The sequence below is a fragment of the Gracilinanus agilis genome, chromosome 6 (genome assembly GCF_016433145.1).
Source record: "Gracilinanus agilis isolate LMUSP501 chromosome 6, AgileGrace, whole genome shotgun sequence".
In the NCBI taxonomy this organism is placed as follows: Eukaryota; Metazoa; Chordata; class Mammalia; order Didelphimorphia; family Didelphidae; genus Gracilinanus; species Gracilinanus agilis.
Genome location: NC_058135.1, coordinates 285439436 through 285467059, shown reverse-complemented (window position 1 = coordinate 285467059; position 27624 = coordinate 285439436). Strand labels below are relative to the sequence as shown.

Genomic DNA, 27624 nt, shown 5'->3' with positions numbered 1-27624 from the left:
ATCTGCTAGGTGTGAGGTGATACCTCAGAGTTGTTTTGATTTGCATTTCTCTAATTATTAGAGATTTGGAATACTTTCTCATGTGTTTATTGATACTTTTGATTTCTTTACCTGAAAATTGCCTATTCATGTCTCTTGCCCATTTATCAATTGGGGAATGGCTAACGCCACATTTTTTAAAATGTCATTTCATGAGAGCAGTGCAGTGCTCACAGTGCCGCTCCTGTAACAGCACCTGAAAAAAAAATGGACTTTATGGCTCCTGCAGAAAGAGCCATATCTGGCCCTCAAAAGAGCCAGATATAGCTTGAGAGCCACACATTGCCGACCCCTGGCCTAGAGCATTGAACTAAATCTGATTAAATTAAATAGAAATGAATATAAAAAGAGAGATTTGGGTTCAAAAAATCCACCTCTGAAGTACAAATTGAAGGGAGGCAGGTGTTCTTCTGACAAAAAGATCCAGTGGGGAGTAAGTAATAGCCAAGTTCAAAGTGAGTCCACAGCATTTATGGTAGACAAGAAAGCTCACACAGTCTTTAGCCACAGTAAGGACCCTAAGAAGATCCAGGATAAAGAGGAGTGACAGTCCACCTGCCCTCCCCCCTTGTTAGACATAGGTCCCTTCCAGCTCCAAGTCTGTCATTCTGTGAGGAGAAGGGATCATTTCAAGTGGGTTTTTGTTGATACCTTCTGATTCTACATTACCCCAATATTCTCCTAATGTTCCCTTTCTCATCCCTCCTCCAAGAGAGCTATCCTTCATAACAAAGAACTAAAAAAAAAAGAGAAATAAAAGAAGGGAAAAAACAAAACCTATTGATACAGCAAAAAAAAAAAAAAAGAAAATCCCAAATCACATGCCGTAATTCACATCTATGGGCACCTTCCTCTTCCAAGGAGCCTTGGAAGGTATCTTCTCATACCCAAAAGAAGGAATTTAGACAAAAGGCAGACAGTGACAAAATGGAGAAATGAGTGGGGCATACCCCTCTGTATAACCATGGCATTGACATCTATACAAGTGACAGCTTCAAGTTCTTGCTCTGTAACTTTCCTCTTCCACCTTCCCCCAGTTTTATAACGTCGTGTGTACTTAGGATCTCATGTTGCCAGAACCCTCACATTTGGTTCTCCCTCTGACCCAGTTGTCTCTCCATGATGATCAGCTACTCTTGGGCCACCAGCTCTACTCTTTGATTCAGGACTTCTTTCCCCAGCTTCTAGTTATGCTACATACAAGAGAACAGTGGTATGAAACAGCAGAAAGAACATTGGATAAATGGGAGTCTCTACCCTCAGTTTTACCTCTAATTTAATTGTGATTTTGGGCAAATCATTTCCCTTCTATGGGACTTAGACAGTCAGGTTTTTTTTTTTTTAAAGAACTTCTAATGTGCCAAGTTCTAGGGACACAAGGAGAGGCAAAACAAGGAGCTTACGATCTAATGTATGTCCATTGTTATGTACCAGATACATGTAGATTGGATGGAAGGTAACTTTTCAGGAGGAAGGCTTTCGCCTAAGCAGGTGGGGATTTGAGTTGAATCTGGAAGGGAGGAAATCAGGGAAACCAAGAAGCGAAAAGAGGGTGCACAGCATTCTGAAAGACATGGAGGACAGTCAGTGCAAAAGCAGTCAGGAGCTGGGGGGTCCTGAATGAGGAAATGCAAGGAGGTCTGTGCCACTGGCTCACAGTATGTGGAGGGGAATGTGGAAGAAGAGTGCAAAGATAGGGAGGAACCAGGTTGTGAAAGGCTTGGATGCCAGACAGAGAAGTTTATCTTTGATCCTGGAGGCAAGAGGGTGCTACTGGAATTTATGGAGTAGAGGCTAACATGGCCAGGCTTGCATTTTAGCAAAATCACTTTTGAGAGCTGAGTGGAGGATAATTCGGAGTAGAGAGAGCTTTGAGGCCAGGAAGCAGACTAGGAAGCTATTGCCATAATCTAGGCAAGAGGGGATTAGGGCTTGGGTCAGGGTGGTCACAATGTGAATAGGGAGAAGGGGATAATACAAGAGATATTGCATAGCTCTAGATTGGGCATCTGGGGGGAGGGCACGGGAGGTGTCAGGGATGATGCCAAGGCTGCAAACGTCCATGACTGGGAAGATGGTGGTGCTTTTGATGTGAATGGGGAAGTTAGGAAGAAGAGAGAGCTTTGAGGAAAGAGAAAGAGTTCTGTTTTGGGCATCTTGAATTTAAGACTCCTATAGGGTATCTACTGAGAGATATCCAATAGGCAACTCGTGAGGTCAGGAGAGGCTGGGGCTGGATATATAGATCTGGGTATCATCCACATTGAAATGATCATCGAAGCCCTGGAAGGTGAGGCTGTCACTAGCAAGATGGGGTCTTCATTAAAGACCAAAAGGGCAAGAACAGAGCCTGGAGGCAGCCCCATACTTAATAGTCATGGGTCAATTGCCCCCTCTGGGGAAGGCGAGCCAGCCTTGCTGAAGCATCAGGACACATTGAAGGGGACAGCTAAGTGGACACTTCCTAACAGTGTGTTCCTGGGCAAGTCACTTGTCCTCATTTGCCTCACCTTTGCCATTCTGTCTTAGAATGGGTACTAAGTCAGAAGGTAAAAAAACTACATTGAGGAAGAAACTGAGGGTGGCAGATGCCAGGTGGGATCAGTTTCCATTCACAAATCTATCATGGCCTTTGGTTTGAAGCTTTGTGGTCAACATACAAATGTGTTCCTGTGACTGGAGCCCAGAGAGGGTCTTTGGATCTGATTCCTGGTTTCGCAGGATCCCTTTGAAAGTAAATCTATTTTGGTTCCATTTGACAAATCTGTTGGCATTCAGGAATACACCAGAGCCAACTCCAGCCAGCTGGTGCCAATCGTCATATTTTCATTTTGAGTGGTTATGCCTCAGAAGTCAACAAACACTACACATCAGGACTTGCTCTGTTTTGTCTAGACTTAAGAAAGTAATGGAAAAACGTTAATAATGCAGCTTCGACTTAAAAGTGTGTCCTGTAAACATTCTCCCCAACCCCAACCCAGGAGAAAGGTTGTTAAACATTTAGCAGAGGTGACAGCTAGGTGGCTCAGTGGATAGAAAGCCAGGCCTAGAGACAGGAGGTCTTGGGTTCAAATCTCATCTCAGATACTTCCTAGCTGTGTGACCCTGAACAAGCACTTAACCCCCATGGCACAACCCTTACTGCTCCTCTACCTTGGAACCAACACACAGTATTGATTCTAAGATGAAAAGAAAGGGTTAAAAAATGCGCCCTGTCCCCAAACACCAATGCATGGATCCGTTGTTATACTTTACTCTTGCTCAGGGAAGGCAGCATCTGCTTATTTCAGAAACACAGAAACATTCCAGTAAGGGCTGAATCTTTTATTTTGTGCTCTGAGATTGTCCAGCAACGTTTCCCTCTCTTTTTGCTGATGAGGAACGCTCATCTTTCCATAGCTGCGTCAGGAGGATGGGCCCTGCGTTTTGTTGATGTTATTTTTGTTAAGCTACTTTCCAGATCTGTCCTGGTCCATTTCCCAGTTCTGTGAGTGTGTGTTAAAGTTGACTTTGCATGGCTGTTCATTTCTTGGTTATTTCTGTTGAGTTGTTTAAGCCCTTCTCGCTTCCTTATCTGTGAAAGGGGAGTGCCCCTTACACTACTGACCCGACAGGTTTTAGAGAGCAAAGTACCCAGGAAGAACCTTAAAAGCCCTATAGAAGAAACACCAATGATTGTGGAGCCCCTTTTGGAGAAGTCATGCATACAACTGAGAGCCTGGGATGTAGGCATGAAGCTTTGCCGCCCTCTCGTGGACAGAAGAGCATAGTATTGGGCTTGGTTAGGGTTTGTCTTTTTTTTTCCCCAGAGAACTAACTACTTGTTCAGGATTCTGACACAGAATTCTGGTTGGGTTGCATGGAATAAGGACCAGATAGCCATGGCCTCGGCCTCCACATATCTTTGGGAAATACTAGGGCTATTAATGTTTTCTCCTATAAATTAAAAAAAATTATGAACTTGAAAAATACTAACCATTTTGAACATTTTTATAGGAAAAGAGGCTTATATATGCATATATATAAAACTATGCTCTACTATTTCATAATTTTTTGTTTTTAAGGAAAAAGCAAATGTTAGAATTAACATATTATCAACTTATCAACTGCCCTATTTGGTGCCCCCTTCTGAACTTCCTTTTCTCTTTTTATGCACTTAAAACATTTCATTGACTGCTTTTCCCCTTTCTTTTCTTTTTCTTTGCATCCCATTACTACATGCCAACTCTTCCCACTTTCTACCACCCCACCCCCTCCACAAAGAAGCCCTCCCTAGTAACAAATACAGTCATGTAGTCTTTCAAATAAAATTCACACATTGGCTGCCTAAAAATGTAGATTAAATCCTATGCTTCTAGTTTATAATCTCTCTACCAAGGGGTGGGAAACAAAGCTTTATGATTAGCCTTCTGACCCAGACTTGGTCGTTGCAATGTCTAGAGTTCTCAAGTCTTTCCAAATTGTTTTCTTTTATATTATATTAGTCACTGTATACACTGTTTTCCTGCCTCTGTTCATTTGCTTCCATCTCAGTTCATATAAGTCTCCCCAGTAAAAGCATAATAATATTCGATTACATTCACAAACCGTAATTTGCCTAGCCATTCCCCATTTGTTGGGTAGTTGCTTTGTTTCCAGTTCTCTGGCCATAACAAAAAGTGCTGATATAAATATTTCTGGGCATAGAAGTCCTTTCTTTTTCTTTATCACATATTCTAGAAGTGGCATTTTGGGGTTGAAAGGAATGCACAATTGAACGTTTTTTGGGGTGTGCTTCCAAATCACTCAATCGATTCATACCATCACCAACACTGCCTTCGCTTGCCTGTCTTCCCACAGAGTTTTGACCATCGCCATTTTTCTTTTTGTCATTTTTGCCAGTTTTACAAGGTAGAACCATGGCATTGTTTTGATTTGTATTTCTCTTACTACTAATGATTTGGAGCATTTTTATAGCATAAGATCATAGTTATGTAGATTTAGAGCTGAAGAGGTGGACCCTAAAAGTTATCACATCTGACCCCTTCATTTTACAGATGAGGAAACTGAGGCTTTGGGAGGTGAGGTGATTTGCCCTATATAACCCACATCTCTTCTCTTGAAAACTGCCCCTTCTATCTTTTGATAATTTATTTTTCCAAGAAGGATAATTATAAATTTCTTTTATGAAACTGTCACTGGATTGCTGCTCCCCAAGACTCAGAATTCCTCCTCCCCTTTGGGGAGATCTAGATGCAAATCAAATCCTGTTATTCCCAGGGACAAGTCTGGATTGAGGCATGCACCCGGTGAAACCTTTTGAGAACTCTTGTGAGGATTAGGCCCCATTCCACATCGTTCCACCTGACACACTGGATTGCTGCTCCCCAAGACTCAGAATTCCATTTTCCCATGTGTGGCTTCCTGTAAGCTGGGGGGTGGTGGGAGGAGGGCTGTGGTGGCAATGCCTCCTCTAAAAGCCTCTGGGGCACCTCCCCTTGGGAGTGCTCTTGCCCTGCTTAATTTTCTCCTTATTTATCTGCTCACATCTGCTCTTTTCCTAGGTCGGTGCCAGCACTCGAGGGCAGTCTCTGGTTTTGCCTTTGTCTGCTTGGGACCTGGCACAGAGTTGGCGATCAATAGCATGTTTGTGGAATGGAACCGAGGCCATCCCTGTGGTCAGGCCAGGGCTCCTCTTTGCCCAGGGGTCTTTGACTGGGACCTGGTATGGGGCAAAAAGGCAACCCTGGCCGAGTCTGCGCAGGGTAGAGGGTGCCGGAAAGAGGGTGGCAGAAGCTTCACCAAGCACACAGGTTAGGGGGTCACCAATGCTCGGTTGGCAGAGTCTGAAGAACACTAACAGTCATGCCTTGCTTACGCTCAAGAAAGACATTCCTCCAGAGAATTCCCCTCTCGTGGAAGAGCCTTCCTTAACCCAGAAGCAAAGGTGTTCAGTCCTTTCCTCTCGGCCTCAATGGCCAACTGTTCACAGAGTCTATTTCCTCTGAAGCTGGGGAGCGGGGAGAGCAACTGCTGCTTTTGCAATCTGGGCCGGGTTGTGACAAAGACTAAACACGCAGCCATTCTTTTAAAATACTTTTATTGGTGGCAGCGCCTAGAGAACGGTAAGCAATTAAAAGTCTATCCAGACTAAGAGGGAGCTGCCCATCAGAATTGTACAGGAGAAAGTTATTTCCAGGAAAGGGTAACACGAGGAACAATGTCTCCCAAGGATATGTATTACCTTCTTCTTCGCCCTCTGAAACTTCCAAAAGGTGTTCAGATGTTCAGGTGGAGGGAGGAAGAGGCCAAACTCAAAAAACTTTATGTGGGGACTAAACAACTCAAGCTGCCCTGGGCACCTGCTCTCGGGAGTAGCGGCCAGCGGAGGCCGATGCTCAAGCCAACTCCCAATGTGGCAAAGCGGATGACAGGGCTAGACTTCATACTCAAGTTGTTTTAGCTGTGAAGTAGGTAGGTGTAGCTGGCTGGAATCCTTCCTTCCCCTAACCTGGGGAAGCCTGTCTAGTTCAGGAGCCTTGAGCAGCCTCCCAGATTCGAGTGAGTCTGGCTGGATGCCGAGTCCTGATAAGACAGAGGGACGCAGCTGGGACAATGCCTAGAATTGGGAACTCTCAGACAAGAGCAGAAATATCAGTGAATGGGATTTCTCCTCTCGGGGCCTTTTCTGCCAAAGGATCGAGCTTCTTGGGCTCTGCTAAGCTCAGTGGGTGTCTAAGGGTCTCTCCCTAAGGGCTTCTCTTACCTTGAAGTTGACTTCTCCTTTTCCTATCTGCCTTGTTTTCTAAAATGTCCTAAAATGTGACTTTGAAAATAGCACAAGTAATTCCATTTTGCCTTCATATGCCATTTATGAAGCTGTGAAGTTCTAAATTCTTTTAAGGCACCTGATAACATTAAAGTCACAAGACCTCACCTCGGTGTCTCCTGATGCTCAATCTAGCAATAAGGAATTAAGTGGCTTCATCCCTACATTGTTTTTTATACTCTTTTAATTGTATATTCACTGTATAGAAACCAAGGTTCTGGGTCACGGACTGTGAGCCTTGGGCCCAACTGGTTTCTGCAACTGTCTACATTGCTAAATAGTCTGAATATTAACTACTCCATGTCTTTATTCCATTGTAATAACTATGGCAACTGAGAAGGGACTGAGACTGCCTTAGTGCGACTCTAGGACCTCAGCTAACGGGACACTCTTAGGGCAGTGATGACAAACCTTTTAGGGGGCGGGTGATGTCCTCAAGTGCCCATGGAGAGAGGGAGGGGAGCAGCTCAGCCCCGCATCCCTCTGGCTTTCTAGTAATGAACTCTGGTGAACTCTGTGCTGGGGCGAAGGCAGGCATGCCCACAGGGAGGGCTTTGAGTGCCTTCTCTGGAACATGCACCATAGGTTCACCAGTATGGCTCATTCTGGTGAGATTTCTACCAATGAACTTCCTTAGTGAAAGACTGCCCATTCCTGGACCTCCATATCCTCCTAAATCATACCCAGTTGGTTACCTCCTCTAATAAGCCAAAGGACAACCCCTTAGGGAAATTCTTATTAGCCTGGGATAAGGGGAAAATTCCCATTCGGAAGAGGCCAAGAATAGAGCTCTCAAATGATGCTAGGACTGGTCTAAGGTATACAAGAATCTCAATGGGTTCCAGATTTGACTTGAAGGGACTTCAAATTAAGGGATCTGAGATTGCTCTTAGAAAATTGTGCACACTGACTTTTTGATTAAGACTTTCAAGGGGAGACAAAGAAAAACTTAACCAGCAAGTGCTTCTACATGCCTATCTTGTCTTGTTTTGTGTTTTGGTAACTTCTTGTGACCTGATCAGCCAAAGGAAAAAGAGTGTAAAAAGCAAAAACTTTTTCTGAAGAATTTTCAAAGTCTTCAGAAAGATAGTTTCTCTTTGCATTTCTAACCTTGACCACGTCGGAGATGGCAGAGAGAAGGAAAGCAATCTTTTCTCTAGTCTGCAGAAATTTAAGGCATTATAAACTAGAGCCTAAGTTTGTGCCTGAAATGTAATTTTCCTACTGTGAACTTTCAAATTGTGAGCTGAATGTTTTTAAATTTGCATCAAGTTGAGTGGCGGGCCGGCACTCTGTCCTTGACCTGGCTACTGATACCCTGTGAATAATGTGCAACTTGGCTGAAAACTATGGCTTTGCCTGGAATCGATCAGAGCTAAAGGAGTTTTCCCATTCTGGCTTAGGTGGGGACAGTCTTGATACTCTAAGAACCATGCCCCTCCTTTCCCTTTTCATAGCAAATTTCTAAAATTGGCAGGTAAACTATGACAGTTTTTGTCATTGCGATACTAAATCTATTAGATTAATACTAAAACAGGATGCAAGTATAAAAGATTTTACTATTTGAATTTGTAGTCAATTCCATATTCTAAGCAAGTAAACGAGTTCTTGGGCTTGCCATCCACTGGCTAATAAATATTTATGCATAATTTTAAGTCCTTAAAAAGTATCTTTGGGGGTGATCTGGGGGTGAGATCTTCCAAAGGGGGAATGAGACAAAAATGTGAAAGGATTCTAAATAAATGTAGTAAACTTTGAGAAAGCAATAGGATAAGACTCCCCGCCACACACCAAGAACGAGACAGTTCTTGCTTTATATAAATCTGCATGATGCAAAAGCAGCTTGCCAGGCCTGGCCCGGGCTCCGGCTTCCAGCAGGCAGTGGCAGAGATGGCTGGTGCAGCCTCTCACCAAGAGTCTTCTGCTCTGGGCACTGAAGCCACTCTGGCTTTGGGGGCTGCAGAGCAGTGGAAGGGGCCAGGGTCACACAGAGCCCTGTGAGGGGAGGGGGATGGCTGCAGTCCAGATATTTCTAATAGGATATGTAAGCCTTGAGTATGTTTTAATAACAAGTTCTCAAAATTGGATTAAAGATTTTACATATAAAATTGCATGTAAAGAAAGTGAAATTATTTTCCTGTTCTGAAGTCTCTGCTAATATTAAGAGACAGAAGGGCTCATTTCCCAAGTCAGACCCTCTTGGATCTCTTAAGATTCTTCTCTGAGCCTGTTGAAAGCAGCGTCTGTATCAGGTACAGGCTTCAAAGCTAGAAACAGCGAGTGGTCTATAAAAACAGAAAATCTCTGAAGTTTCGGGTGAATTGTGGGTTCCCAATTTGACAGTTTTCTTATAGCTTGCATCTTGTTACTGGCAGATTTTAGCATTATTGCCCGAGAATCTCTGCAAGTGACTTGGAAGCAGAGAGAATGTCCAAGGGAGTATGTTTGTGGGGCCTCCAACTGAAATACACTGATTAAATGGATGCCGGGATGGGCTACCAGGATATAAGGAGACTTGCTATCTCATACTGAGGACCATTATTGTATTGCTTTGGCTTTTGTTCCTAGAGTTTGTTTTCTGTGTTTTCTTGGTTACCTTGGTGACATGTAGATTAGTCTGCAGTTTGATCTGTACCTTAGTTTACCTATAGAGTCTATTTAACAAGATTTGTCTCTGAAGCGCGTATGTGAGATTACATTGGACTCTGTGCCTCTCACCCTTAAGGTACACTATCCTTCTGTCCTGAAATCTCCACATTCCAGACAAAGCACATAAATGAATGATCCTGGAGGCGGAGAACCCCAGGATCAAAGAGGGGAATGTTATACTAAAAATAGCCTTGGTCTACTTTGTGAAGCTCCAACTTGTTCAAAAACAAACCCTCACCTTCTGTCTTAGAATCGATCCCAAGTATTGGTTTCAAGGCATTAAGAGCAGTAAGAGCTCGGCAACTGAGATTAAGTGACTTGCCCAGGGTCACACAGCTCTGGAAGTGTTTGAAGTCCTATTTGAACTCAGGACCTCCCATCTCCAGGCCTAGTTCTCTGTCCATTGGGCCACCTAGCTGAGCCAATTCCAACTTCTTCTACATAAATCATCCGCTCACAGGAAAGTCACAAAACTACCTGCCGCCTGGATCTTCTCTACCAACAAGGAACCAAGTGGTTCAACCCCTACATCCTATTCTTTCTTCTTTAACTACAGGTTATCTATAGAGAAACCAAGGGTCTGCTCCTCGAATGGCCCGAGAACCTCGGTCCCCATTTGTCTTTACATCTGCCTCCTTTGCTGAATACATCCCTGGCTGGATGGCACTAGTCGGGGTCTCTATTCCAAAGTAACAAAAATCATGCCTGTCTTCCTCACAGCCTCTTCAGGTTCACCAAACTGCTCTGCACTGGAGGGCCACAGCTTTTGTAAAAGCGATGGGCTTGCCTCTCTCTAAAGGCTCATCTTCACTTCTGACAGGAAGCTTCATGCCTTTTTTTCTAATTCAAGGCCAAAATAATCAGTCAAGAGAGCAGCTAACACTAGGTTCTCTGATGTCTTGAGGCAAGTCTCATTTTGACCTTTATTTCAGACTGGGCCAAAATAGACATTTTGGGGATATGTTTGGATTAAGGAAACAAATCAAGTGTGACAGGTGCATGATTTCTCCAAAAGGAGGTCTATAGAGTAAGGTAAATTTCTCCTGAATGTTGCCATTCCCTAGGCTGGAGACCAGCCCACTTTATTCATCCTCTCTTCCCAACCCAGCTCTTGGTTGTTAGACACATGGGTTTAAGTTCTTTTTGATCATGTCAGACACATGGACCACCCCGGGGATAATTCCATACTGAAGCTTCTCCTCCTTTACTGCGGCCCAGGGCATGGAGATCGAGGTCCACCTTGCGGCCCATTCTCCTGATCTATCAATCAGAATGAGGCCACCTAAACCTTTGACCCTTGTCTTCATGTAACACAAGGCGGCATCAGCAGCCTCTTGTGGATTCTTTCCTAAAAACAAGAGGCAGTGGTTACGGAATAATTCCTGGCTGGTAGGCAAAGAAGCATAATAATCAATACCTTCTAGGATATAAAAAGTTCCTGCAGTTCTTATTCTTTTCTAAAAAATGATTTTAAATGAATCGGTAAAACTGAGGCCTGCTAAATTCTTCCCAAGATCCTTAGCCTCAAGGACCAAGCACCCCGATACCACACAGCTCAGCAGAGCTCCCTAAACTCTTCCCTCAAACAAATTGTCTTTCTAGGCTCATGTTTTCTCTGGATGAGGGAACCAAGTGCCTAGTTAAAACACTTTCTCTTCCCAGATCCTTTCAGGTGGGAGGCGGGCGGATAAGGAGCAGCCAGGATGTCCACAAGAATCTACAACCAGATGCCGCAGACAGGCTCCAACGGAGCCTTACAAGAGGGGTCAGGGTCCACATGTTTCGAGGGTGAGCGATCCCCAACAATGTGGAACGCTCCATCTCCTGCTGGAGACCACGGGCTTTCCATAGCTCAGCAGAGGGTCACCAGGAGCTGATGTGCTGGAAAATGGATGTATCAGCCCGGGGTAAGCTGGGGTTGAGCCTCTAGAGATATTCATTGGGCTGGTCCTTGCCGGCCAGATGGCAATCAGCCCGTCGGTCCCGGGCCCTGCATTCTAAGCCTTTCTGGCTCAGTGGGCCTAAAAGAGCTGCTGCTTCACTCCAAGGGGAAGTGTTGGATAAACTTTAGAGAAGAGACAGTCACTAAATTCTAGAGTCAGCAGGAGATTCAGTTGTATTGCTCTACAAACTATCCCTAAACCCCTTTTCTTCCTCCATCCCCCTCTCTCCTCCTTAATCAAGTATTCTCTCTAAACCTATCACTCTCCTCCCACACCAATCCCAAGTGGCCTTTCTTTTCTCTCCATCTCATCCATAAGGGGCCTCTTGGGCCTCTAGCCCAACTCACAGCCCAACATGGAATCTTACTGGAACACGCCTGACTTGTGGCTGTCTGGCCTCCTCCTGCACAGCTCGAATTCTTGGCCACAGGTGACTGCTTTCTAACTCCCACTTATCTCTCCTGGTCTTGGCTTCTGGGGCCAAACAGAATGAAGCCTCGTCCTACAAATAATGGCCTCCAAGCCCTTAGATCGAGTGTGCTCCAGGCCAACTGCACACTTAATTGTCACGTCATGGACTCGGGCTCTTCAAGCCTCTCCAGTTTGCCTGTCCTTAATGCAGGGCACAGAACTGAATACAGTCCTCTGGATGAGGTCTAATGAAGGTGGAATACGGGGGACCGTCCCCTCCCTGGTCCTGGGGCCCCACTTTTCTTCTAATGCACCCAGAGCCTGGGGGGTTCACTAGTCTCAAGCTCTTTTTCAGTAGCCCTGCTATCTCTTCGGGCCTCCTCATTTTGCCCTTGTGACGTTGATTCTTGGTCCCCAGGCACCAGGATTGTACATTTATCCCTAATGCATTTTATCTTACTAGATTCAGCCCAGTGAACAGGCCTCCTGAGCTTATTCTGCTCACCCAGAACCCCACGCTATGAAGACTGCCATGGAGTACCTTGTTCCAGGTGGAAGATGGCCAGTCTGGCAAGGTTCACTTTGATGATGCTCTCTCCATGCCCAGTGGTAGAAACAGCCCCGATCTCATTATCAGCATAGCCCCCAGAACCTGCCCGAATGAGAAAACCGAGGTTCTTCCAGGGGCGCCAACAAGATGCCCCAAGAGCTGGGCCGAGGGGAAGGGGCAAGCTAGCAGCGTGCAGCCCTGGTGGGCCTGCAGAGGGAGGCAAAGTGCATGTGTGGGCAGCCTAGGGCCAGCTTGGCCGCCCCGCCATGGGCTCTGGCACTCATCGCTCTGGACCCGAGTTTTATGATCAATAAATATGAAAACTGGCCCAGGGATCCTGAAGAGCCCTTTCATTATGGACGGTTTATGGGCTTCACCGCTGGGGGATTTGGGAGAGATGGCCTCCCTCACAAGAGACCGCCCTCCTTCCAGGAGTTTAGAGCTTGGTTCTGGGGTGTGCGTGTGTGTGCCTGTGCGCACACGTGTGTGCCCCGTAGAGCTTCCAGGGAAGGTACATGTCCTAAGCTGTGTGGCCAGTGTGAGTCTCAAGTTTTCATCTGGTCCACAGGCAAGTTGGGGGCGTCTGTGAGTAATTCTATGTCTGTGTCGAGGTCCCTTTCTCCATCCCAGGGGCCTCGAGCGGGTAGCTAAGAACAGGGCACGTATAGATGCACACGTGTGGCTCTGTGTGCAGGTATCCACGTGCACGTTTACAGGCAGATGTCTAGCTCCAAGCGAGAGCCTGTCAGAAATTTCTCAGCTAAAGGACTTTTTGATAAGCGACTTTTCTCCATGTAGGGAGAATCAAGAATTTGCTCCAATACCCTGAACAGACTGGACAAACCTGGGAATGCCCTGCAGGTTAATAGTTTCTTGGATTGGGGTGCAGCTGTGTCTTGTATTGGTGGAAGGAGAGCCAGGGCCTAGAGATGGGAGGTCCTGGGTTCAAATCTGACCTCAGACACTTCTTAGCTGGATCATCCCAGGCAAGTCACTTGACCCCCATTGCCTAGCCCTTCCTGCTCTTCTGCCTTGGAACCAATGCATAGTATTGATTCTAAGGCGGAAGGTAAGGGTTTAAAAAAGAAATAAACACAAAGAATTCCCTAGATGGGCACTTTCTGGTTAGGATTTTTCTAGAAATAAGAGGCTGCCAGCCCTAAGTTAAAGCTGGGCTGGAGGTTTTCAGCTCTGAGCCTTTGAAGAATGGGGAAACCTCTTCTGTCCTCCTCAAAAACAACCAAACCCCAAACACTGGGAAGGCCATTAAGAGTTCACAACAGGAGGGATCAGGTTCAATAACAAAGTGAATCCTAAATGAAGGATGGGGGTGGGAGGGGAGAGTCGTCTCCCTGGAAGGTATTCTAGAGTTCTTTTCGGGCAGACAAAAGCCATCATTTATTCTTCAGCTCCGTAACTACCTGTCCCAGCTAATTCCTACCAAAGACAGTCAGGACGCAGTTTGTTTTTTAAAAGGGCAGAACCCAAACCCAATCCTGCCCCACCCTTGGAATGAGGGCCAGCACGCTTAATGTAAACTTAAAATAATATCTAAACCTGGAATGTCCCTTCAGCCATAAAGGTGCAACCCTGGTGAGATTATATTTTCATTCTCATCTTCCGGTCTCTCTCCGTGGAGGAGATCCTCTCTAACCAAGGCTATGAGATTGTTGGCCAGAATGAAGACGGGAACAGAAGCATTGGGCGCTGGGACAGGAAGAAGGCAGGGCAGGGGGTCCAGGCTGGGGGAGGTGGCAAAGGCATCCTTCCTAGAATCTTACCTACACAGGGTGAGTCCCCAACACGGCCAGTCATCTTATTGATGGTCCCTCCTGTTGATGTTGCATAAGCAAGGTTTCCGTTCTTGTCAAGTGCCACAGCTCCCACTGTTCCAGTGTTTCTGAAGAACAACAGCAGAGCAAGGACCAAGCTGAAGCTTACAATGCAAGCTTTCTCCAAGCCCTACTTCCCAGGCCAAGAAATGATCCCAAAGGGAGCTGGCTGGCTGCTTATTCTCCAGATGCCAGAAGAGGGCATGAATGGTGTGTTTTTAGTGTCTACAATGACCAGCATTTATTGAAGAGCCAATGGCTAGGCCCCATAGCCATGCTCCCATGGCTTACTCTATTCTCTTTCCTTCTTCCTCTCTTCTTTTTATCTCCCCAGCTCCATTAATCTTTGTTCTACTCTTCCTTCTCCTTTCATTTATGAAGTGGGACAGAGTAAGGGCATATTTGTAAAGCCCCAGGGGGCCAGAAGGCCTTACCTGGGGACCTGAGGTAAGCTCTTTGTGAGCATTTGTGGAGAATAACCTTGAAAATGAAAGGATGTGTGAAGTCCGTAGAGAAATAGTGAAGAGTGAGAATGGGTTTTCTGAAGGCAACAGAACCAGAACAGGGTCTCCTCGAAGGGCTAAGATTAGGAAGAACCTTGTTGGACATGCTGGACTTACAGGCCTGATCAAGAAGGCTTAAGATGAAACAGCTCCCTAATAACTTGTAGAATTATGATGGGTAGGAAGAAAAGAAGAGAGAAAGCGATCTCACTGAGGAAGTGAGGGACCATCTGGCAGGAAGGAGGATAGACAAGAATTCTGGCTGCCTGGCCGCCTGCTAAAAGCTGAATCTCAGAGAAATCCCCAAGAAGCTTTGCTGATAGTTTGCAGATGTTCTCACAGCTTAGTGTGACCATGTCATCTCTCTTCTCTTTAAGGAGCACCAGGATGGAATACTATTGTGTTCAAAGGAATAATAAACTGGAGGAATTCCGTGTGAACTGGAAAGACCTCCAGGAAATGATGCAGAGTGAAAGGAGTAGAGCCAGAAGAACATTGTACACAGAGACTGATACACTATGGTACAATCAAATATAATGGACTTCTCTACTAGCAGCAATGCAAGGATCCAGAGCAAGGCTGAGGGATTTATGGTAAAGAACGCTACCCACATTCAGAGGAAGAACTACAGGAGTGGAAACACAGAAGAAAAGCAACTGCTTGAACACGTGGGTTGAGGCAGACATGATTGGGGATGCAGACTCGAAACTACCACCCCAATGCAACTATCAATAATATGGAAATAAGTCTTGATCGATGACAGTGGAAATGCGCATCAGCTATGTGGGGGAGAGGTTTGGGGTGGGGGGTGAAGGGGAAAGTAAGAACATGAATCAAATAACCATGGAAAATTTTTCTAAAAAATACAAATTTAAAAAAAAAGGAGCACCAGGCCTTCCCTCTTGCTGCTAGGATAAAACACTCCAGTCTGTCACTTTGACCCTTTAAAAGCTGGGTCTCCCTGACCTTCAGGGGTCTGGCCAACCTGGCCTATTTGCCATTTTTCATATAGGACCTTTCATCTCCCCACTGTGTACCTTTGCACTGGCTGGTTCTCCCACTTGTGATGCTTTCCTTTCTGTCTCTTAGAATCCCGAGTTTTCTTTGAGGGTGTCCTTTCCTACAGGAAGCCAATCCATCCTCATCCTCTGAGTTGCTAGTGCCCTCTCCCCAGAAATGACTCTGTTCCAACTTTGTGTGTACTTTTCTGCATCCATCCAAGAGGCGGTAAGCCCCCAGAGGGCAGAGAATATGTAATTTTTGTTTCTGTATTCCTAATGCTTAGCATAGTTCTTGGAATATAGTATGAGCTGAAAAATGTTCATTGAATGAACAAATGGCTCTGGAAACAATCCCCCATCAACCTGAGAGTCATGCCCAGCAACCCCTGGAATGAGTGAGGAAATCAGTGGTTTGGGAGCATCAAGTCTTCCCCACATTTTTCTCTTAGGGAAACAGAATCACTAAAAACTAGACAATACCAAGTAGATCAGGTATAATATCTAGATCAAGTTATCTATAATTATATAAGCTAATAAAAACACTATATAAGAAAAACTATGATCCCAACAGAACCTAATTTTTTTTATACTTCCCAGCCTGGAAGATCAGGGGAATGTTATAGACACAAAGCACTCAACAAATCTCTCACCCAACCCTCTTGGACAAAATGACCTAGTATGAACTGGATGAGAGGTAGTGGAGTTAGTGGGGTTCAGAGCCAGCTGAACAAATGTGCCCAGAGATGGCTTACTAATGGATCCAAGCTAACTAGAAATGGGGTGCCTCAATGGGGGGGCCAAAAGAGAGGAGTGTCTGGGTTGACATTTCTTTTGGATACTTGGATGAAGACGCAAAAGGCACACTTCTCAAAGAAGGCACAAAGCTGGGGAGGACAGAAAGCGAATACACTAGAGGACAAGATCATTAGTCAGAAAGACCTTCAAAATCATGGGACGTGGTTATTCAATGGATTTTTAAAAGCCCAATGCTAATGCCCAATGGGAGAGAGCTGATATATCCAGAATTATTTTGGCCCGACAGCTTCAGAGGGACATTGAGAACCAGAATGGCAATCAGGCAGGGGAGGTATGGAAATCATGTAGTCCATGGAAGTCATGAGGAATTTGGGATGCCAAGTCCAGAAGAGGCTTAGGGGGATCTGAATGCTGTCTCCAAAGCCATGAAAGGCTGCTACATTTAACTTGAGCTACTCTGTACAGCTTCATAAAATAGACCTAAAGTGTACAGGAAAGCAGATTTACTCTACAAAGAGCTTCCTAACAACAAGAGAGAGGGAAAGAGGGCCATCTCTGGCCTTCTGAGCTCTGCAGAAAGAAAGCGAGCTGCTTCCTGAAGCAATGGGCTCCAGGTCATGCCAAGTGTCCCACTGATGGGCTGGCTAGCCACCTGTCAAGGACACATGAAGAGGGATTAGGTAGGAGAGACGATGAAAAGGCTGCCAAAGTCCTCTCCACTTCAGCATCTGGAAGTGAAGTCTAGACCCATTCTAATACATTTCAAAGTACTTTTCTAATTTTGTCATATTTAATATGGCTTCAAACAAGTGGCTGATTATTCCCTAGACTTTGAAACTCATTATAGAGAAACTCTCATTTAGACTTTACATTTTAAATGCCGTGATAACACAGACAGGAGTTATGTGAAAGCTGTATTTAAAAAAACAACAACAATCAATCAAGTGGATGAAGAGTTGTGGATGGATGAAGCTATTGTGCCCCATAGCAAAGTAAGGGGGAGGGGAGTGTTTCCACAAGTTGGTCCTGGGTAGCCTAATTTGAATCCCTTCAGTCTTCTCCCTAAGAAGCTTTCTCTAATTTGGGCTAGGTTTCTCCTTAGTGATGGGTTGATGTTCTCTTGTATGGAGCTATGCAATGGTGTTGATCCTTCTGTAAGTTTTAGGACATCTATAAACATTTCAAATAGGCAGTTTAAAAATTTCAGGCAATAAGTACATACTTGTCAGCGTCCGTCAGACAAGGATTTTTTTCATTCTTTTCTTTTTTCAGACGTTTTACGTTTCGTTCCGTTATTAATTTTTCAAGAGGAGTCTCTGGGATCCCCATGACCTTAGCAAATTGGTTGGCGCCTCTGTCAGTCAGGAATGAGTGATTTGTCTGATTCAGAAAGGAAAGGAAAACCATTAGTCTTATCCTGGGACATCTCAGTGCAAAGGTTCAGAAGGTTATTTTTTCTGCAGGGAGTCGAAGCTGCTGTGCAAGTGCATCTTTCCAAAACAGGAGAGGGAACAGGTACCACTTAATGTGTGGTTTTCATACAAATAGTATCAGTTAATGGTTGGATTGGCCAATTTATGTTTAAATGAGGAGGAAAAAGAATGGAAAATCACAGAAGTTATGTGAAAACAAAGGAACTGAGGTGGAAAGTTTAAGGTCCCCCATCAGTTCCTTTCCTGCTAGTAAGAATTACTTTTGTCCCCAAACTACCAGGGGTAGGCACAGACCAATGGCTGATCACCCAACTTTCTGATAACACTGTTTGGGCTCATTTTACTCTTTTAGGGAACCACATCAGAGTGTGCAAGCTTCTCGTGGCTGTTCTGGTTCTTGAGTCAGGGGAGTGCCGCTTCTACCTCACTGCTTAACCATACCTTCTCCATAACAAGCCGGGCAAGTCTGATGGGATTTGCAACACCCTGAACTGCAGATACGGCTCCTGAGTTCAGATTGCTTCCATCCATGATGCTAGCGTCCATTTCAACCTGACCTTCTTCATTCAAGACAGAGCCACGACCTATGAGAAAGAAGCAGAGGGATGGGGGAGGATTAGGAACTAAACTCCTCCCTCCTACTCCATATACACAATTTACAAGGCCTTGCCCTCATGGAGCTAATACATACCCAGACAAATGAATAAAAGGCTAGTTGAGGTGGGAGAGAGCATGAACAACTTAGGGCAGTGAGGGTGAACCTTTTAGAGACCAAGAGCCCAAAATGCAACCCTCACGGTGCATGTGAGCTGCTCCCTTATGCCAGACAGGGGAGGGAGGAAGGGCTCCCATTGGGCTGCTGGGCAGAGGGGCAGGTGATGGGAGAAATGTCCTGAGGCAAAGTGGAGAGGGGGAAGGGAGAAGCCCCCTCTGGTATGTGTGCCATAGACTTGCCAACATGGACTTAGGGTAATAAATGAAGGTTTAATAAGCTCAGACCTGAGCTGAGCTTTGAAGGAAGACAAAGACCAAGACACAGAAGTGAGATGAAAAAATGATGATTCAGATTTGTTGGCTTTTCAAGAACCAAGTTTAATTTCAGTTTGTTCTTAGCGTGGAATGACTTCCAAGTAAAATAACTTACACAGTATGTGCTGCAGAAATACCATTACTGTTACTTGAAAAGTCATAAAAAAAATTAGGGCAACTGAGGCCACTAATATTAAGTGACTCACACAATGTGGCATAGGTAATATGGGAGAAGCCAAGATTTGAACCCAGGCCCAATTCCAGATCAAGGGCTCTGACTGGGGCAAAGCCTCATCTGAACAAAAGGGCATGGCGAGGGTCATTGAAGGCCTGAGGCTACGGCCTCTTCAGCATGAGGATCTCATGAAAACAAACCTGCCCAGAAAGTGGACCAAGGCCATTTTCCCATTGTGGCAGTGACTCCAGTGACTGAGTGTGGGCCAGTGAGGGACATCTGGGAGCACTGGCAAGGAGGGCCAAGGGCAGAGCTGCCTCAATACCAAATTGGCCCTAACTCTATTAGAAGCACGAGTTCAGTTTGGATGGGAGCCAGGAATAGTAGCGATTTCCTCATATTTAGGGCATTGTGTTTCAATTTTGTGGGAAACAGCAATAGAAAACATTAAAAATTACCAATCATTGTAAAGGAGGCAGGCATAAGGCAAATCTTATGGGTCAAAGCAACCAACAAGTATTTTCTAAGGGCCGCACAGAGTGCCTGGCTCTGTGCTAGATGCCAGAGTGGGCACAGAAGGGATGGATCCCTTTTCTTCAATATGCTTTGGTTGGGAAGATATAAGGATCAAAACAAGGCAGTATTTAAACAAATGTGGACACAGAGGCAGTGTGAGGCAGTGCAAAAGACTTTGGCGGGGGATAGGACCTGATTTCAAATCTTGCCTCTGCCTCAAATTACCTTGGCTGGGTCAATTGCTATCTCTGGCCTCAGTTTCCCTGCTTGTAAATGAAAAGATGAGACTATATGACCTATAAGCTGCTGATTAATTCCATGATTAAAGGCTAAAGGAAGTCAGAGAAGCAAAGGGGATTGACCCCTCAGATTGTTGTTCTCTACCAAGATTTGAAACCATTACTGTGCTCCAAAGCAGCAGGTGGATGTTCATTGAGCCCTACCCGAGGGCAAAAGATCACTTAGTGGTCATGAAGTCAGTCAGTGTTCTCTAGCGTGGAGGTTCTTTACCTTTTTTGGGTCCTGAACCCTGTGGGCAGTCTGATGAAGTCTGCAGAACCCTCTCAAAGTAATGTTTGGGTTTTTTAAAAAGTGTATATTTTATTTTATCAATTATACATAATAATAAATCTCTACATAAATTTTCCAAAGTTCTATGATCCAAATTGCCTCCCTTCCCTTTCCTTCCCTGTCCTGGAGCTGGTAAGCAACTTGATCTGGGTTACACATGTATAATCAGGCAAAACATATCTCCATATTGTTCATTTTTGCAAGAGAATAATCATATAAAACCAAAACCCCAAAACAAATACCTGAAATAAAGAAGTGAAAAATAGCATACTTTCATCTGCAGTCTAACTCCCAAAGTTCTTTCTCTGGAGGTAGACAATATTCTCTTTCCTAAGACCCTCAGAATTGTCTGGATCACTGTAATGTTGAGAGGAGCTAAGTCCTTCAAAGTTGATCACTGTATAATATTTCAGTTACTGTGTGCCATGTTCTCCTGGTTCTGCTTATTTCACTCTGCATCAGTTCATGCAGGTCTTTCTGGCTCTTTCTGAAATCATCCTGTTCATCATTTCTTTTTTTTTTTTTTAAACTACTCATTTTTCGGTCTTAGAATCAATACTGTGTATTGGTGCTAAGGCATTAGAGTGGTTAAGGACTAGGCAATAGGGCTTAAGTGACTTGCCCAGGGTAATACAGTTAGGAAGTGTCTGAGGCTGATTTGAACCCAGGACCTCTTGTCTCTGGGCCTGGCTCTCGAACCACTGGGCCACCCAGCTGTCCCCATTCATCATTTCCTACAGTGCAATCTATCACCCACATATACCACAATTTGTTTAGCCATTCCCCAACGGACATCCCCTCAAATTGCAATGCTTTGCCACTACAAAAAGCTGCTAGAAATATTTTAGTATAAGTAGGTCTTTCCCCCCTTTCAAAGTAATGCTTTTAAATGCAACAAATAAAAAACCAAGAGAGCATTGCAAAGGAAGCCAATAATACCGGAATAAAGCTCTACAAATAGCTCTGGAGACTGTGGGGAGTACTGAAAACCAGGAGGGAAATGTAGAACAAGCTCCAACATTTAGTTAATCAAGAAAGCATCAAGCAGCAACATGAAATGTGGAAATCTCTGGTGAAACATGCTTAAGTGTAGCTTCGTGATTGCCAAGGCTTTGGCTGCTGTCCCCAGTGGCCTGGATGCCCCAGGCCGTCTTGTGCCAGGTGGCAGCGCACTGAGTCAAGATCCTGGCAAAGCTCTCAGGTTTGAACGAGGTTGGATGCCCATGCCATCTCCTCCTCTTCTATAACCTAATGGTGCATGTTGTCTCCCCCTTTGGAATGGCAGTGCCCCGCTCAGCTTTTTCTTTGTATCCAGAGTGACCAGCACACAGTGGATGCTGAAGAGATGCTTCCCTGAATAACCTAAGATGGAAGACAAGACTCTGCTTACCCAAGTTGGAGAACTCTGTGAGCAGATGCAGAAACCTTGAAGGGAGGAGAGAATCAAGGAAAAGGTGGAACAGTGTAAGACAGGAAAGACACAAAGCCCCTCAGAAATCTTCTAGTCTGAGTATGGCCTTCTGCCTCCTTCTCTCATCCTCCATTACAGCAAACACCAGACAGGGACAGGGCACGAGGCGATGAAGTGGGCTAGATCTGTACCCTTCATCGCCTCTCCTGCACGCCAGCAGCACCAGAGCCAGGGAGAGGCCTGGCCGGCCTTTCTCTCTCATTTACCACTCTTCCATTGTTGCAGGCCTACTGGGTGTGCTTCCTGGACCAGATGAGAGAGCATCTCCCCTTCTGTGGAAGTGTGCCCCAAACCCAGCTGTCAGTGTGGTCCCCCCAAGCAGGCCTGTGAGCCCCAGGCAGTCCTGGAGTGGGCCCTCAGCAGGATGGGTGGATGGCTTTGGCCCAAGATGGGAGGAAACCTGGAAAGGTGCCCAGTGGGCAGAGCTTACCCAGCACAACCACCTGCCCCTCTTCCTCTGCCAGTCATTGGAATCAGCAGAGATGAGGGTGTCAGGGTTTGGCAGCTCTTATACACCCACCCGCTTTTAGGTTTAATCTGCATTATAAAGACTTTCTGAAGCCTGGAGAAGGAAAAACAAATGGTGACTCTGGTGCCTTCCCATTTCCCAGGGCTGCTGGTTTGTGCTGCCTGGAGCAAGAGCCTCTTGCTGTACAAGAAGGATCCAAGCAGCTCTCCAGGAGCTGTTTGAACATGCTGTTCCCTCCCCCCCAAGGCCAAGGGGGCTGGAACTAGCTCTGCTGGAGAGGAATGTTTCCCCTTTCAGCCTTGAAAAATCCACCCCCCAGAGTCTGACTCTGGTGAAGGCCTTGAGCAGAAAGTCATCACCAACAAACCAGGGCCTCTGAGCCTGTGGGAATGTGCAGGGAGGACCCAAGGGAGCCTTCCTCTCTGTGGTGGTGGGCAAAGAGAGGCTGGGGACGTGGCACCCAAGCTGCCTTTTACCTTTGCTCTGGCACAAATCTAGAACGAACCAGACCCTCTGCTGGCACCAAGTCCTGGGTTTGTGCTCTGAATCCCTGTCTCTGGCTGTGCCCACGTACATCCTGAATGCTTGTTTGCAAAGTGGATCCAAACCGACCCTCAGTCACCACAGGAGTCCTCTTTAACCACATAGAACAGGGGATGATGGGCCGGCCTACTGCCCCTTCTTGGACCGGCCTGCAAACTAGCTCACCATCTGTCCAAAAAATGGCAGGGGATGCCAATCCAGTGGGCTGCATTTGGCCGGCAGCCTGTTGTCTGCCCACTCCTGGTCTACAAGAATGACTCTCATCACTCACAGAGCTTCTACACAATGTGGAGCCTGAGCAGGACTCTTTTTTTAAACCCTGACCTTCCATCTTAGAATCAATACTGTGTATTAGTTCCAAGGCAGAAGGGCTAGGCAATGAGGGTTAAGTCACTTGCTCAGGGTCACACAGCCAGAAAGTGTCTGAGGCCAGAACTGAACCCAGGACCTCCTGTCTTCAGGCCTGGCTTTCAGTCCACTGAGCCACCCAGCTGACTCCTGTGTGGAACTTTTCCAGAACTGCCTTATTGAAGAGCTAAGGTGCAAGATGAACTGAGGAAGAAATCTACTTTTATTGGTTTTAGATGCTGTAAGTCTTAGGAGCAGCTTTCTGGAAATAAGGTCTTGGAGTGAATTTGAAAGGGAAAACAAAGATTTGGGCTAAGTTGTGCCTAGTTTCTTTCCTGAAAGGTTTTGTTGTTTGCCTCTTTTTTCTCTGAACCGACCACTTCCCCATCCTATCTGAACCCTGGACCTTATGAGCACTTCCCAGCTGTTTTGATTCTAAACTTGCCCCCTGTGGGACCAGTTACCTAGGTTGGGGTGGGGGGAGGGACCCGGGGGAGTCTGCTTTCCTTGGGGGAGATGGGAAAACATGCTTTCCTTCAGATGCTAACATCCCTACAGGAATCTCTGCTTGGGCTGACTACCCACTCCCGGAGACATTGGGGATCTTTTCTGTCATTTCTTACTAAGTGGCTCATTTCCTCTCTGCCCCCACAGGATGGCACAGATCCCATGGGCCAGTCATTATTCTATTTAGTTGGACTACAGGCCTACAGGCTTGACATCAGCATGGCAGATGGTTAAAAAGTGTTTCATTTCTTTAGAGAGCTCCATGTCATGGGAGCAACTCCAGGTTGGAATGGGACACTCTTTGAAAGAATTTCTGTATTTGCTTCTTCACAAGAGCTGGTCCTCTGCCTGGTAGCCTTTGGTGAGGAGGGACTACACCCACTGGGGTAGGGGCAAGCATGTGGGGATGAGGGAGGGTTGGAATTGGGCTCTACGAGAGGGCTAGGAAGTCAACCAGTCCATGGATACATCCTAGGCACTGAGAAAAGAACACACGGGCTGTGTCTGTGTGAGCAAAGAGTGGTCTAGTTTAGCTGAAATGCAGAGACAAGCAAAGATGGGTGGGCCCCGCGTTGTAGAAGGCCTTGAAAATCTGGCTCTCTTAGGAGACCAAGAACTCCAAGAATCAGCAACATGGCCCAGAAACCAAAAAAGCGAGGCAGTCTCAAACTGCAACAGCAGAATCGGGGAAGAGGCAGTCCCAATGCTCTGGAATACTTACTGCTTTCATTCTGGAGGCCCCATTTTAGAAAGGGAACGAGGGGCAAAAGGGAAGGTCTCAAGATTGAGCTACACGGGGACCGCTCAAGAGAATCTGGAGAAGAGAAGACTTGGGGGTGGCAGCCACAGCAGGAGAGCTGTTTTCAAGCCTTAGAAGGGCTACGTCATGAGGAAGATGGATTTGACTTGTCTGGAAAGTCAGAAAGCAGGAGTAACCTGGGGGAGCTGCAAACAGGCCAATATAGGCATGATGTCAGGAATGAGTGCAATCTATTCAATGCAGAATGGGCTGCCTTGGGAGGTCATGGATTCTCACGTGAAGTCTTCAAGGAAAGATCAAACTGGACTTAGAAGTATGCTGGAGATGGGATTCGTAATCAGGCAGGAACTGGATGTTCTGGATGGGTTCTGAGGCCCTTCCAATGGTGAGAGTTGGTGACCTTCTGCAGTGATATGACCACAGTATGTGGAAGAAAGATGATTCTGGCCAGTGGTATCAAGTGAGCTTTAGAGGGATGGAGGCAAGGGGAAGGGGGAAAGAGAAAAGGGAGCAAATCTGATTGGGAAGATACTCCAATAGGCTAGGCAGGGGTCTTCATTAGAGAGCCAGTCCTTGGGTTGAGGGGTGGAGAGGAGGCATGTAGAAGGGACAGCAGGAAGAGAGAAGACAGAATGGGCACAATGGATGGTGTGGAGGTAGAACTTCCAAGCCCAGCTGGATATGAGAAGCAAGAGAGTAAAGAATCAAAGATAAAGTCAAGATGGTGAACATGAGAGAGTGGTGGGATCACTGTCAGAAGGAAGAAGCTGCCGTAGTGGGACAAGATCATATCATACTCAGTGCTTCTGCCCCCCAAACTGACCTGCATTAAATTCAGGATCATCTTCCAGGACAACCACAGCCCCTTCGACAGCATCGATGGCACTGCCGCCATCTTTAAGGATGCTGTAGGCTGTCAGGGCAGCTTTGGTAACTCCATTCCGTACTCTTTCTGATCGTTCCTTTGAGATGGAGCCAGCTCCTCCGCCATGAACCACGATGACAGGTTGAATATGACCTGAAGACCAAGAACAGAAAGGTGCTTTTCAAGACAATGGAAAGTCCAATGAAACAAGCAGTAGTAACCTCTATGGGAAATTTCGTGATGTTAATACAGATAAAAGCATTTATAGAATACCTACTGTATTCCAGGCTCTGGGCTGAGCACTTTTCACAAATATCATTTCATTTAAACTTCACTCGAGGAGGTAGGTGGTATTAGGATCTCCATTTTACAGGTGAGAAAACTGAGACAGAGGTGAAGTGACTTGACCAGAGCTATACAGCTGGTAAGTGTCTGAGGCTGGATTTGAACTCAGGTCTTCCTGACTCCAAGCCTGGCACTCTATCTGCTGCACCACCTAGCTGCCCTCTATTCAACTAAATCAACATAAAAATTACTCAATAATAAGCTTCAATTTAAGCAATCTGTATCACCTTCCTTCTCATTCCTCTCCTGCAAACTGCTCTCAGTTGACCTTGAATTTATTTGTCTCCACATCTCCTTCTACTAAACATGAAGAGACTGAGGATGTGAAAGGTGCCCTGATTTGCTGGAGGCAGCAAGCAGCAGGCACGGAAGTGGAGACAGGTCTCTCAATTCCCTACCCAGGGCTCCTTATGCCCTGCCTAGCTTCCTGATAAGGACAGTCACTGGACATCAGATTTCATTAGTAGAATGGGGAAATCCCTTCCACTGACTCAGGTGGAAACTTCTCTGCAGCTTATGGTCTTAAAGAGGTTCCCGGAGCAGAGAGGTGTCCTCCTGGTGCAGGCCAGCAGCATGTGGGCCCATAACACTCCCAGAGTGCAGCTGGGGAAACAGTGAACAAAATCAATAAAAATGCACTGAAACGGAGATAATGGTAATGAGTGTTTTTCTAAGTCAATATAGGCACGTGGGCAGCCTTAGGTATGGTCTAGTGGCCACCATTTCTCTCCTGTCAGACACCATTGGCCTAGAGCCCCAAGAGGTTAAGGGATTGCCTCAAAGGCAGGACTTCAACCCTGTGGGGTCTTCCCGGCTCTGAGGCCAGAACTCTATCCCATACTCCCTAGCTCCCTCTGACATGATCCACGATAGTTCCCCTAATACCACCAGCTGGGAAGGTTTATCTTAAGGGCTTGTTTGTGAAGGCTAGATTTATTCTCAGGCTGGCTTGGGGGAGGTTATGGGTCTGTTTTTTGGACCTCTGTAACTCTCCCAGACCATCTCCTCCAGCATGGAAAGGCTTCCAGGGAAGGACCCCCCACTGGAAAAACCTGATTTTGTGGGGTCTGCAGACAGCACCCTCTATGCATGGCCTTGGGGTGTGAAGGCAATTCTGCACTCTTAGATGACAAGCCAGAAGAGAACCAACCCTAGCAGTTTCCACAGAGTTAGGAAGGCTTCAGGTACTAACCAACAACGCACTGGGAGGAGCGAGAAGAAGCATAGGAACGCTGGACAGAATGCTCAGACGGAGAGGCGCATGGTAGATCTGGGCCAATTTTGGGGATGCTCATCGTGAAGGTGTTTACAAGGCACTGGAAACCATCTAGGCGAAGAATCACAGAAGGTCAGATTGGAAAGGGCCCTCCAAGGGCACTGAATCTAACCCATCCATGAAAAAGACACCCCCTTACAATAACCAGACATGTGCCCTCTGCTCAAAAATCTCCATTGCGAAGAAAGCCCACCTGGGAGGGCCTTTCACCTTCTCATAGCTCTGATGGCTAGGAAAGGGCAGCAAGGTGGTGCAATGGATAGGGGCTTGAAGTCAGGAAGATGAGCACAAATCTGGCCTCAGACACTCAGATCCTGGGCAAGTTACTCATCCTATTTGCCTCTGTTTCCTCATCTGCAATATGAGCTGGAGAAGGAAATGGCAAACCAGTCCAGTATCTCTATCCAGAAAACCCCGAATGGGGCTGGAAAGTGTCATATACTTCCTAGCTGTGTGATCTAGGCAAGTCACTTGACTCTGCTTGCCTCAGTTTCCTCACTTGTAAAACGAGCTGGAGAAGGAAAAGCCAAACCATTCCAGTATCTTTGCCAAGAAAATCCCGAATGGGGTCATGGAGGGTTGGACATGATTGAGGCAATCGAAGAACAACAAATTGTTAGACATCATCTCTGATTGATTGAAAATTGGTCCCATGGCACTGTTTATTCTTATTCCTGGTTCTGCCTTGGAGTAGTTTAGTCCTTCCTCTAGGTGATGGCCCATTCAACGTTTCCAGGTGATTATTGTGTCCTCTAATATATGTATCCTCCACTCCTTGGGCCAACCTTCATGTGGGATGATCTTGTAGTCCCTCATCCAGCTCAT

The 27624-nt window shown here is 46.0% G+C and overlaps 1 protein-coding gene across 1 annotated transcript; it reads right to left on the bottom strand.

The window, feature by feature from the left end:
• Positions 1-10459: 10459 nt before the first annotated feature.
• Positions 10460-26818, bottom strand: ASRGL1 (asparaginase and isoaspartyl peptidase 1). Its single transcript, XM_044681175.1, has 7 exons — positions 26716-26818; positions 25137-25331; positions 18367-18509; positions 17715-17872; positions 14182-14300; positions 12392-12502; positions 10460-10844 (listed from the first exon to the last, which is right to left on the bottom strand). The coding sequence occupies exons 1-7, from the start codon at positions 26816-26818 to the stop codon at positions 10615-10617; spliced, it is 1059 nt and encodes a 352-aa protein (XP_044537110.1). The 3' UTR covers positions 10460-10614.
• Positions 26819-27624: the final 806 nt, after the last annotated feature.

Excerpts from the sequence above, each read along its gene's own strand:
- ASRGL1 (XM_044681175.1), bottom strand. The coding sequence starts at position 26,818 with ATGAGCATCCCCAAAATTGGCCCAGATCTACCATGCGCCTCTCCGTCT. Across the intron at positions 25,332-26,715 it reads CTCCTCCCAGTGCGTTGTTG|GTCATATTCAACCTGTCATC; the intron begins GTTAGTACCTGA and ends CTTGGTCTTCAG. Across the intron at positions 17,873-18,366 it reads CCCGGCTTGTTATGGAGAAG|ACAAATCACTCATTCCTGAC; the intron begins GTATGGTTAAGC and ends TTTCTGAATCAG.